The sequence below is a fragment of the Actinia tenebrosa genome, unplaced genomic scaffold (assembly GCF_029948245.1).
Source record: "Actinia tenebrosa isolate PJP-AT-01 unplaced genomic scaffold, QUT_ActTen_1.0 PGA_scaffold5__44_contigs__length_20552954, whole genome shotgun sequence".
Classification (NCBI taxonomy): domain Eukaryota; kingdom Metazoa; phylum Cnidaria; class Anthozoa; order Actiniaria; family Actiniidae; genus Actinia; species Actinia tenebrosa.
This window is the reverse complement of record NW_028292582.1, coordinates 5,185,643-5,197,676: the sequence shown is the minus strand read 5'-3', so window position 1 is coordinate 5,197,676 and position 12,034 is coordinate 5,185,643. Positions and strand designations below refer to the sequence as shown.

The 12,034-nt window shown below is 38.2% G+C and overlaps 1 protein-coding gene across 1 annotated transcript in view; it reads right to left on the bottom strand.

The window, feature by feature from the left end:
- Positions 1-10,666, bottom strand: part of LOC116291592 (IQ domain-containing protein H) — a 30,507-nt gene extending 19,841 nt beyond the window's left edge. The window contains exons 1-22 of the mRNA XM_031698768.2: positions 10,384-10,666; positions 9,787-9,897; positions 9,365-9,462; positions 8,714-8,761; positions 8,382-8,463; positions 7,824-7,949; positions 7,264-7,341; positions 6,756-6,830; positions 6,326-6,379; positions 5,815-5,875; positions 5,596-5,624; positions 4,999-5,100; positions 4,700-4,765; positions 3,862-3,951; positions 3,641-3,684; positions 3,121-3,250; positions 2,533-2,589; positions 2,074-2,127; positions 1,866-1,932; positions 1,109-1,215; positions 848-914; positions 349-432 (exon numbers count right to left, since the gene is read on the bottom strand). Of these exons, the coding sequence (XP_031554628.2) occupies positions 349-432; positions 848-914; positions 1,109-1,215; positions 1,866-1,932; positions 2,074-2,127; positions 2,533-2,589; positions 3,121-3,250; positions 3,641-3,684; positions 3,862-3,951; positions 4,700-4,765; positions 4,999-5,100; positions 5,596-5,624; positions 5,815-5,875; positions 6,326-6,379; positions 6,756-6,830; positions 7,264-7,341; positions 7,824-7,949; positions 8,382-8,463; positions 8,714-8,761; positions 9,365-9,462; positions 9,787-9,897; positions 10,384-10,443 (1,690 nt within the window). The 5' untranslated portion in view covers positions 10,444-10,666. The remainder of the gene's footprint in view (positions 1-348; positions 433-847; positions 915-1,108; positions 1,216-1,865; positions 1,933-2,073; positions 2,128-2,532; positions 2,590-3,120; positions 3,251-3,640; positions 3,685-3,861; positions 3,952-4,699; positions 4,766-4,998; positions 5,101-5,595; positions 5,625-5,814; positions 5,876-6,325; positions 6,380-6,755; positions 6,831-7,263; positions 7,342-7,823; positions 7,950-8,381; positions 8,464-8,713; positions 8,762-9,364; positions 9,463-9,786; positions 9,898-10,383) is intronic.
- Between the last annotated feature and the right edge of the window lie 1,368 nt (positions 10,667-12,034).

Genomic DNA, 12,034 nt, shown 5'->3' with positions numbered 1-12,034 from the left:
TTGGTGGTGGTTGTAGTATTGGTGGTGGTGGTAGCATTGGTGGTGGTGGTAGTATTGGTGGTGGTGGTAGTATTGGTGGTGGTTGTAGTATTGGTGGTGGTTGTAGTATTGGTGGTGGTGGTAGTATTGGTGGTGGTGGTAGAATTGGTGGTGGTGGTAGCATTGGTGGTGGTGGTAGCATTGGTGGTGATTGTAGTATTGGTGGTGGTAGTATTGGTGGTGGCGGTGGTAGTATTTTCGGTGGTGGTAGTATTGGTGGTGGTGGTAGTATTGGTGGTGATAGTGATGGTAGTACGTTTTGTAAGGTTGTGAAGACAAAGATGACAGTTGCGACAAATAATGACGTACCTGCTATGTCACACAATCTTGCCATCTGTAAGTTCTGTAAAATGTTTATATCACTGAGACCATCCCGTATATGCTGTGCATAACCTAGTTAAATATACCAAAATATATGATTAATATACATCTGCTCACAATAAGAAATAAGTAAGACTCGATAGGGGACATAATGATGGTGATGATGATGATGTTGAAGATGATGATGGTGATGATGGTGATGATGATGATGATAATGATGTTGATAAATAATGTGATGTCGAAGATGATGATGATGATGATAATGATTGTCAAGATGATGATAATTACAATGTTGGAGATGATGATAATAAATAACGTAATGATGTTGAAGATGATGATCATGATGATGATGGTAATGATGGTCCTTAGTGTCATCACGCAAGACTCACCCCCCTCCCCCCACTAAGAACGTCTGCAGGGGAGACTATGATGATGATGACGATGGTAATTATCAGTGATGACAAAAGTAATGCTTTCTAATACCTACCCATTGAAGGAATATGAATTATAACTCGTCTAGACTGCTTAATACGACTCCAATCATCTGCGAATTTCTAGGAGATACAAATGATAACACCAGCTTACAAATGGACGATCTTCGAGGCACATAAGAAAAAATAACCAAAAGAAAGGCAGGCAGAATAGGAGGGAGAGGAGAGGAGAGGAGAGGAGAGGAGAGGAGAGGAGAGGAGAAGAGAAGAGAAAGCAAGTACTGTATGTATAAAGAATGGTGAACGACATTCAGTACCTTGTTTCTTAACTTAAATCTTTCCAGTTGATTTCTTCTGGTCTCCTTCAGTTGTTTACGAATCATTGACAGTTTACAGTTCATTATCCATGATATGGCGATAACACCTAAACGAACATCAAACAAAGTGACTGTTGTAAGGATCATTGATTCATTCAATCCTATCCTATCCCAACCACTCATTTTATCTATTTACCCAATCACCCATCCATCCATTTACTCATTCATCCCATCTATCTATTAACCCTTCTCTGCTTCCTATCAGAATTGAACTCCTCGGCTTGGGTGTAATGTTTTACCCATTTCAGACCACGTGTCATTCCCTTGAGAATTAGATTCTTCGTTGGAGTTGGAGTCTTCTTATGTGCAACTGAGCGCAACCGTTAAACAAACAAAGGATACTGTAGGGAATGACACGTGGTCTGAAATGGGAAAACATTACGCCAGAGCCGAGGAGGTCTATTATCAACCAATCCTTTAATCAATCACATGCCATCAACCCAATCATCCATCCATCTATTCTCTCCCATCTCATTCCATTCATCCACCCACCCATCCATCCTTTCTATCACAATCATTGATCCACCAATCCATCCATCTATTCCATCCTATCTCATTTCATTCATCCACCCACCCATCCATTCTTTCTACCACAATCGTCGATCCACCAATCCATTAATCCCATCCCATTTCATGACATCCATCCATTCACTCCATTATTACTTCCTTCAACCAATATTTATTGTAGTTTTTATACCTGCAGCCCATTTCTGTTTTCGATAGAGAAGATATGCAGTCCTGTCTTTATACCTCCGCCATGAGGACTGCAAAAATAAACGATTACAATCAAAACATTGGTCCAAAAATAGGACGGATTTTATTTATTAGGGTGATGGGTACCAGTTAATAACCAATCTCCTTCAAAAACTGCGTGTGGGTATTGACTGTTTCGCCCTCAGTCCTACCTGGATCTTGATAGCCGCCATTTCTCTTCCTCTTGGACCGAGGTATCTCCTTCCCTGGATATCAAGAAAAAGTATTTCAGTTTGGAAGTCACATAATACTGGCAGGTCGGGTCAGGTCGGGTCAGGTCGGGTCAGGTCGGGTCAGGTCAGTCACTGGCTATATTTCGAGACGTCTGAATTTTTGGCTTACGTCAATATAATTTCCAACGGTTTAAGTTAGTTTTTTTAATTGATGGAAGCAAAAAACCCGGACGTCTTGGACTATGTCGATCGCTACAGTAATTTGGCTTTGTTGATATATTGCGTATGCCTTACGTGCCGTGCGCGTGCCGATGCCTATTATTATTGGATGAACTGTGATCTCGCGCTCTGTGATTGGTTCAAAGATTTTGTCAATTTTTTTTACCGTGCCATATGAAATCAACTGTAAAGCGAAGAAAAGAGTCACGTGATCATTACCGGTGTTTTGATTATCTTTTCAACATCATCACCGTTTAATATACATGTCAAGAAATGCTGCAAAGAAAGAAAATAAGTTGGATTAATACATTATGGAAAACTAGGTAAAACAGAGCCCACAAATCTGTACCACGTGATTGATTTTTCTGTACCACGTGGTCATTTTCAAACGAAATGATTGGTCAGGAACGTTTATGTGTTTGATCACTATTTGGAGCAGCAGAAGATAATGAGATTCAAAGACCCAGAAATACCGTAGTCTACATAATTCTTCGATTTTGCATTTTATATCGAGCATTTGAATTCCAAGAGGAGCGAAGTGGAGGATTGTAAGAAAAAAGTAGAAAAAATGTGACTTCCGACAAATGGTACACGCGTCTACTGGAAGAACAGAAAAGGGCGGGAAAAATAAAAAAACTCAATTGGAAGTCCTAGTTTCCAGGAATTTTCCCAATGAAATGACACATACCCTTTGTTTTCTAACTGGAATTTCCAGTTTTCCGGGTAAATGGTGGGGACCCCCGGTTCTCACACGAGGTGCGGCAAGGTTTCAAGCAGCATTTCTCACACCGTCTGTAAAATACAAACCTCTAAAGAGGGTTGTTGCTCCAATTCAAAGACCAGCGCAAGGTCCGCAAGCCGATCACCATCGATGAATGCGATGGGTACACTGTAGTTGGTCATTAGTTCTTCAAGCTTGATTATTAAGGTGAGAATACTAAAAGGAAAATAGATAGTTGGTATCAGCTATACTGCAAATAAGACCTTGAGGGGTTTCAGTGTTAGACGTAGGAGAACAGCGAAGTACGGAGGAGGGGGGGGGGGGGGGGGGGGGTTGGTTGATATGTCTTTTTTATTCGCCGCAAATTTGAACAGTGTTCGTCAGCGTTGCCTCAATTCTGGTTGGAAATTCGTTTGCTAATGGTAAGAAAAGAGCGGGAAACTTTGACTTCCGACAAATGATACACGCGTTGACCGGAAGAACCAAAAAGAGCGGGAAAAGAACACCGAGTTTTGCGTAATTTTCCGATCGGAATGACACATATCATTTGTTTTTTTCCGTTTTTTTTCCCGGTTAAATGGTCACAAGGTCACCATAAGTACGTACCTTCCCCATGAAAGACAATAGTGCTGTTTAAAATCAAGATAATCCTATTAAAAAAATATTGGAAAAGTGTTAGTAATGGACTAAATCCTCTTGGACGTGATGTTTTCCCATTTCAGACCACGTGTCATTCCCTTGAGAATAAAATTCTTCGTTTGATAATAAGAAATTGGATTTGGGCCGTGGAGTATCGCCACACTGTCCTTGATTACTCTAATCCTTACCTCAGATGTAACTCGTGTTTTCCCGTTTTGTATGACAAATTTGTGCACAGTTTTTAAGTCACTGACAGGGCTAGGGATAGGCCCTTGCATCTGTATTGAAAGATAGAAGCAAATGAAATGAAATAAAAATATAATTAGGGAAGGAAAAGAAATGGAATGAAATATTAGGCCCCGTCCACACTATGCCGGATAAATTTGAATTCGAATTTTTATTTATTCGGTTAAGCCTACCGTCCACACTAGTCCGGGCGAATCCAGAACAATTCTTCACCGAAAACGAATTTTCGAAATGGAACCGAATAAATAAAAATTGGGATTCAAATTTATCCGGTATAGTGTGGACGGGGCCTTAGAATGATTTTTATATTACTGGGTTACAGATAGAACTAGGTATAGAGGCCTTGTACTATCACGTATAATGTATAATGTATAATGTATAATGCAGCTTGGGCTGCCTGTGGTTAGATGGCAGAACAATAAAATCCCTTTGCTCTCGGGAATTGAATTCTTTCTCATGTAAAACGATTGTATTATTCCTGCCATCTAACATGGCTGCCGTCGCGTGGTGGTGCAAAACCTCTATTGTTGCTTCAGTTCTACCCCTTTGAGCTGCACCAATGCTGTACTTTAGGTGGTGACTAGATTTTGATTTATTTTTATTATTGATACAATAAAATAAAGATAAAACGAAAGAAACTGAAGTTATGGAAATAAAATGAAAGGGTGGGAAGAGTAAACCAAACTCTAAGGAACAACTTTATGACCTTTACTGTATGTCCATGCTGTGGATGAATCCTCCTTTTTAGATTTAATAGCTAGATTTATTCAGACTACCTACCTCCTGGTCTGGACCTTCAATAGCTTTGAGTGGTAAGGGTCTTCTTCTATATCCATCTGTCCAGCCCTGAAAGACATTACAATAAAATTCCATTTTTAACTTGTTATGCAACAAAACTTAAAAACTCACCCACCCACCTCCCCCCCCCCCCCCCCCCCCAACATAATTTTTCATGATAGAATTTTTGTCCAAATTTCTAATTATTTCAGATAAAGGTTACGTGTAAATCACAGCTGGACCTGGAAAATTAATATGCTACAACTTATAACAGCTCTTTGTTCAAATGGAAACTTACTTACTTCACTAATAGCACTTGAAGGCGGTTGTGTGGCAGACCTTGCTCGTTTTTGTTTCTCTGCCAGTGAAGTCTCTTTGGCTATTTTTATGGAAGCTGGATCCATCTAAAGTAATGGGAAATTTTTTATCTCATAGATGCCTTTGAACAAGATCTCAATCAAAACCATATTCCAGTTTCTTTAATATTATAATTTAATAAGTATCCTTTAGTGAATGTCGCGTTCTGATAGTTTGGGAGCGTGTGCTTTATGAGAGCACATTGCATGCGCGCATACTTTCCATTGCATCATTCCTATCTAAAATAACGGTTATTGTAATTTGTATTTTATAAAAGAAATAAAAAGCTTGCATGTTGTGCTGTGTGCCATTATAAAGCACTTGGGAATTGGCAGAACACTCAAGGAGTGTACAGAAGCACTCCCCTACAGGTCGTGCTTCTCCCAACACTTCTCTCATGTTCTGCCAACCCTCGGATTCTGCCAACCCTCATGTGATTTATGAACAGAGCAACCATGCTCTGTTCATTGATACAGCACAGTTCTCAATCAATCAGAGTGTGCATACTAACTTAGTTATATGATTACTGTATATATAGTTACCTTAACATCTGCTAAATTGTAGCCTCCAACTGAAAAGAAATTATTAGAGGTATGCATTAGAAAAACAGTAAAAACAATTCAGGATTCAGATGTATCTTTAAAAGTTGAAAAGATAGCCTGCGTAGCTAGGCGTTCCTTGTGGGTTTTGTGTCCAAGCCTCCCCAAACCCCACAAGGAACGCCTGGCTATGCAGGCTATTGAAAAGAATGAATCAATTACCTCCTACAACATCGAGTGGGGGAGATGCACGGACCTTGGTTTGGCTGTTGAGTTCATGAAGCTGCAATAAATGCAAAATAGATACCATCAGCTCACATGGACTGATTCTGAATACTACTGATAATAATATTAAAATCAAAATTTCCTTCCCTCTCTCTCTCTCTCTGTTATTTATTCATTCATTTTTTCTTTCTGTGGATTCTTTCTTCCTTTTTCTCTTCCTTTCTTTCCATTTCCTTCCCTTTCCCTATCTCCCTCCCTCCTTTCCTTCCTTCTTTCTTTCTTTTTTTCTTTCTTTATTTCTTTCTTTTTTTCTTCTTTCTTCCTTCCTTTCTTCCTCCCTCCCTCCCTTCTTGTTTTTTTCTAATAATCAATGTTTTATGGATTTCCATATTGTACCCTATAAAGTCCTAAGTCAGCGTACTGGCATATAATTTGTTCTTATTGATGAGTACACTCTTCCACCTTACAATAAATGTTACTTATGTATTATTTGGTAATATTAACTTACCTGAGCCTGGTAATGACGTACAGGAGATGGCTTCAGGGTTAGTTCTGCAGCAGGCTGAGAGAGATAGTTGTCAGAAACATAGTTTTAAACGATATTCTAAACTGAAAGATTCAGGATCATCAAATAAACAATTAAGAAAATTGATGAGTGCAAACAACCACATATTTTTGGCTCAGTTGATTGGGTACCAGGCCAGTCCTGTTATGAGGAAGGACAGAGAATATAGACTCAGTCAGATCAACAAGCAGTTAAGGCAGGTGCTGCTCTAAGTATATATATTAGATCTTTGCCATGATTTGTATGATCATGTAAAATGGTACATGTAGTCCCATTTTATTGAGAGATGTTATACATGCAGGACAAAAAGCTTGTCAGACCTCAGTTGGACTTTCAAGTGTCACCCCTTTCTTAATAAAATTAACCAGCTTACCGGGATAAGCCCTCGTTCTATGAGACTCAATATGCCCTTCTTTGCATCTTCTTCAGATATGGGAGGTGGTGTGCGCTATAAAACAGAAAGAAAAGTCACAATCAAGAATGAAACTAGGTGATAGTACTAGTGCTGTTGATGGTGATGGAGTGATGATGATGGTGATAATGGTGATGATGGGGATGGTGACAGCAGTAATCAGGTGATGATGGTGACAGTGGAAACAATGTTGACAAGGATGGTGTTATTGGTAATTATGATAATGATGGTGATAAGTGGTGAGAAAATGATGATGGTAGGGAAAATAATGATACAATATTTTTTTTCATGGCAAATTAAATGCATGGTGATGATGATTGTGATGATGAAATAGAGATGGTTATTGTAATATTTAATGATGACAATGACAATCATAATGCAATGCCAAATAGCCTTTCTTTTCTTTTTGCATCAACTAAAATGCATAAATTATTTTAAAATAGACCTGATTCATATGTCTAGCACTTACCGAGGCATCAACTCTATTGGCCTTCGGTAAGGTGTTAAGGTGGTCTGCAGTTGGTCCTGTGACTATCTTACCTGGGACCTTGAAGTTATCAAGAAAAAAATGCCATAGTGAGTTATAATGCACACCAAGCAAATAGCAACATCCTAAAAAAAAACTGTTGTGATTCATTCCAAACTAATGGAGTTATCACATATTTAGCATCAGTGAGTGCAACATATGGTACATTCATTATAAAATCATAAAATCATAAGTATAACATTCTGATTGGTTTGGAGTGTTCACATTATTACAGTCTTTCTATTTTGTCATTTGTGTCCTAAATAACAGCTACTCTAATTTATAATTTATGAACAAAATGAAAAAACTTGATTGTTATGCTGTGTGTAGTACAGTAATAAAGCACTTGAAGATTGGGAGAACACTTGAAAGAGGTGCTGAAAAGCACTCCACTGTACTTCATGCTTTTCGTAACACATTTTGTATTTCTTTTACATTCTCCCGATCCCTGCATGTTTTTGAACTGCACACCGCACTCAGGTGCATTTTCTATTCCTCAGTACCTCTTTTGGTTGGTCTCTTTTACTTCCAAGATTGGGTAGAGCCACCCCATATCGTTCACTTAACAGTTCACGAGCTGTTGGATTAGCAGGGTTACTGATTACTTGTAGGTTTCTCAGGTTCCTTGCCTATAATTATTTAAATAATAAACAAGTTGTCATACTCCGAGAGAACATCCCCTCTCTCACCTCTTGGTTTCAACCATTAACCTAAATTACGATGTTACACAAGATGATTTTTAGCACAAAATTTATGTTAAGAGTTGACCTCATGTAACATGGAACATGCGGCAACACGAAATGATGGCAACGATGTTGTGAGTTTTGAAAGTCGTTCAAAAACCTGCAACATTTTGCTGCAAAAAAATATTAACTGTCTGCAATGTTACACAAGCAATTTTTTGCACAACAAAAGCTGTCATTGCTAATTGTCTGTTGTAACATCAACTTAAATGGTCAAAGGGTGTTGCAGCAGTAGTAACTTTGATCTACCAATATCATTAATGCCAATCTTGATTCCTATCAAAAACTACTACTTATTATGTCTATCAGCTAGAATACCTGTTGTCCAGGAGCTGGAGCATTTGGACCTGGTCTGTTTCCTTCTTTAGCAATAGCAAGTGGTTCTAAAAGACCTCTGTAACTAAAGAAAAGAAAAAAACCCACAAGATTCTTAAGATATTTTCTGGAACTGCACAGCATTACGTCATCAGCCCCTCCCTGGCCCCTAGACTGCCAGTAATAAAATTTGTCCTGCATTTTTGCCATCCGTAGGCCCCTATGCACAGCCCTGTATTTACTGGCTTCTCATCTCAATCCCCCATTCGCAGCCCCTATTTACTGCCTTTTCATCTCAATCCCCCATTCACAAATAGAATTATCAGAATTTGTACCTTAGTTCCTTAGCAGATTTACTTCTTGAAGAGTTGGAAGCTTTGTCACTACAAACAGTTAATACATGTAGATGGGTCAAAGATTTGTTGGTGAAAACTGTTACGTGTCACCCTCCTTAGATATAGTTGACTGATTGATTGATCGATATTGAGATAAATAAGAATAATGCCAAAAACAAGAGCTCCAAATAACTACTTTTACTGATCACATGCTTTAATGATGAACCAGAAAAAAATGCTTTCAAATTAAGGTTGGACATAAAAGAATGCATGGCAGGGCTAAAAATAATGGATTCTCAATGCCTGGACATGACTGCACAAGCAAATAGAGCAATAGTCTTTCAATGCAGGGCTTAAAATAATGGCCAGTTAAGGGACAATGTCTGAACAATATTGGCACTTGTCTGGCCAAACCCCTCTTAGACCTGTCCGTTGACTGGTCACATGTTCATTATTAACATGTGACCAGTCAACGGACAGGTCTAAGAGGGGTTTGGCCAGACAAGTGCCAATATTGTTCAGACATTGTCCCTTAACTGGCCATTATTTTAAGCCCTGCATTGAAAGACTCATATGCATTTACTTGAATACATTTATGATCATTGCCAAGCCTATAGTTTTACATGCAATAACACTGCAATTTAAGTTTACCTATTGGAGTCAGTTTTTTTTCTAGCACCTGGTTGATCAAGTAGCGGTAGGGTAAGGACTTTGTTGTTGGATGCTTGAATCACTTGTTCTGCTTTTTCCTATTTGTTTGATACATAGATATTAAGTTATTTCACAAATGGGAATAGAACCCTGGAAGTGAGAGGCAAGAATCTTACCACCATCCATCCTGACTCCCCTCCACCTCTGGAAGTATGTGAAGTCTGGATACATTCCTTACCTATGTCATACCTTTGAGACCCCAATCCCTCTGGATATTGTTGAGACCCTAACAACCACTACTGTTCTAGCATATAACCATGATCGCCACTGTGTGTGGCCTGGGACAATTTCTCTAACAACCCAGATTAGCCCCATCATACCCCATCCAAAACTAAGCTCTGCGGTTCCAGGTAACCACTTACCCGAACACTTTGTTCCGTTCTCTCTATTGCACTTTCCAGTGATTGGATGTCTATTATTTGGGTGGTGCCGATTTTAAGCTGTTCTTTAAGATGACGCAAATCATCTTGCACCTGATGAAAATGCCATGATAAATATAAGCGAGAAAAGTTTAAAAATAATAATAATTTAGCATTATTATTAATTAAATTTACTAAATAAATAAAATAAAAATCTTATGTAGGTATCAGTTTGAGTCCCTGTTTTCGTCCTTTTTTGTTTCAGGAAACTTTCAGGAAGAGATAAGTTATTGATAATTGTTCACGATTACAATAACGTTTTAATAGTTAGAACTACTAATGAGAAAAACAAGTCAAAAAGTTAACTCAATAAAGATTTTTATTAACAAAGGGGCCATTAGCTTCAGATTTCTCTTAATTATCTCAAGGTTTCATCAAATTATCGAGCTTTGTTTGAAGAAATTTGGAAAAGAAATTTTCATTCACAGCTTTTAAACTTTTTTTTACGAAAGTTGTACATTATCTCTTCATAATTCAAAAAGCATTTTCTGGCGTCTACCACGAAAAGTTAGAAAATATTTGTACAAGTAAAAAACCTACCTTCACGAGAATTTCTCCAACTTCTGATGAATTTCCTCCGACCTCTGTTAAAGAAAACATCTTATGTGGCTTGGATAAAGGTTTATTTCGGTTCTATTAAGGTTATTTTTGCCTTTAAAGTTGACTTTTTTTCTTTTTTGGCCGCCATTTTTCTGACTCCAAGGCAACCAAGAACCAGACATAACATCATTATTACGCATGCGCGAGGTGTACTTCCGGTGTACTTGAGCCAGCGATGCAATTTCGTACTCCCCTCCCCTCCCTTGCTCAGCATTGAAACTCAGCATCAGAAAAAATCTGTTAACATTTGGTCAGCTACGATTTTAAGCTCACGCCCCCTCATGTGAGCTTATACAAATTATGTCTCAAAAACACGGTTTTTGGATCTTTTCTCAAAATAATGATTATCTAGGCCAAAAAACAGAAGTGGATTAAGTTAATTCAACTATTCACGGACTGAGATTGAATTCTATTGAAAAAAACCACCGTACTTTTTGAGTTGAATGTACGCTATTGCATGTATTTTACAAGAGAAAATGCATGACATAACCGGGGTCAAGCTAGAAAATCGTCTCTCCTTGAAATAAAACCGAACCTGTCAAAAAAAAAAAAAAAAAAAAAAAAAACAGAAGTGAATTTAGAACCGTATTTTTGCTGATTTTATAAGCTCATACTATCTGTTGGCCTATACATTCGCCTCTTATGGTTTCTTAGGTTTCGTAGCCTCGAAAACACGCTCACTACGGTAGTTAGCGAAAGAAAGAAGATTTACGGGTCATTTAGGAAGTTGTGTGACGCAGTTTACTTGTGCTATATAACTTTGCTTTTAAGAACAACCTTTTGCTTTGGAAAGAGAGGAAAAAGAGCAAATATACCAAATGTATGGGCAATTTTTTTTCAATGGATTAAAAACAGATAAAATATCGATGAAAATTTGGTGGTTTTTTATCTTAAGGTGAAAATTTGTTATTTCCTTTTTGGGTCCAGGAGATTTTTCTCCAGTAAGCAGTCGGCCTCGGCCATGCTTTCTTTGCTTTCCCCGAAGCACGGATGATCGACCACGTAAATAGCAGTCCCTCATACAGCTGAGAGGAAAAGAAAGAAAGAAAGGAAGGAAGGAAGGAAGGAAGGAAGGAAGGAAGGAAGGAAGAAATATGTAAAACTAAAATGTGTTTTTGGAAATTGTCAATGCCTGTATTAAGTAAGCTTACTTCATATTCTCTTGGTTCGAGTTTGTTGGTCAGAGATTCGAGTTTTGTCCTAGTTGAGAAAACTACCCATTGTTTGGGTTGACAGCTTGATCCGCCGGATCGGTCTATTGCTCAATAGGCCGTTTTAAGTTCGGTTAATTACTGTGCAAATTAACCTATAAAATAAAGAAATACAATGGAAAACAATGGGATTAGGATCTACCAATGTGTATTGTATAAGTCCAATATCTATTTCACGGGTTTAGCGATTTCACTCCATAACAGTATAAAACAAAGGCTTTCACCAATGCATAAGGCAAACTGAGGTTGGTCCGGCACCTAAACCAGTCGTAGCCCTGATGGAATTTAAATTCCTTCATACGCGGAATACATTTCGTCATATAGTGTCTAACGAATTTGTAATAAGGCCAAGTTCAACTGTAACATTGAACTTGACCTTG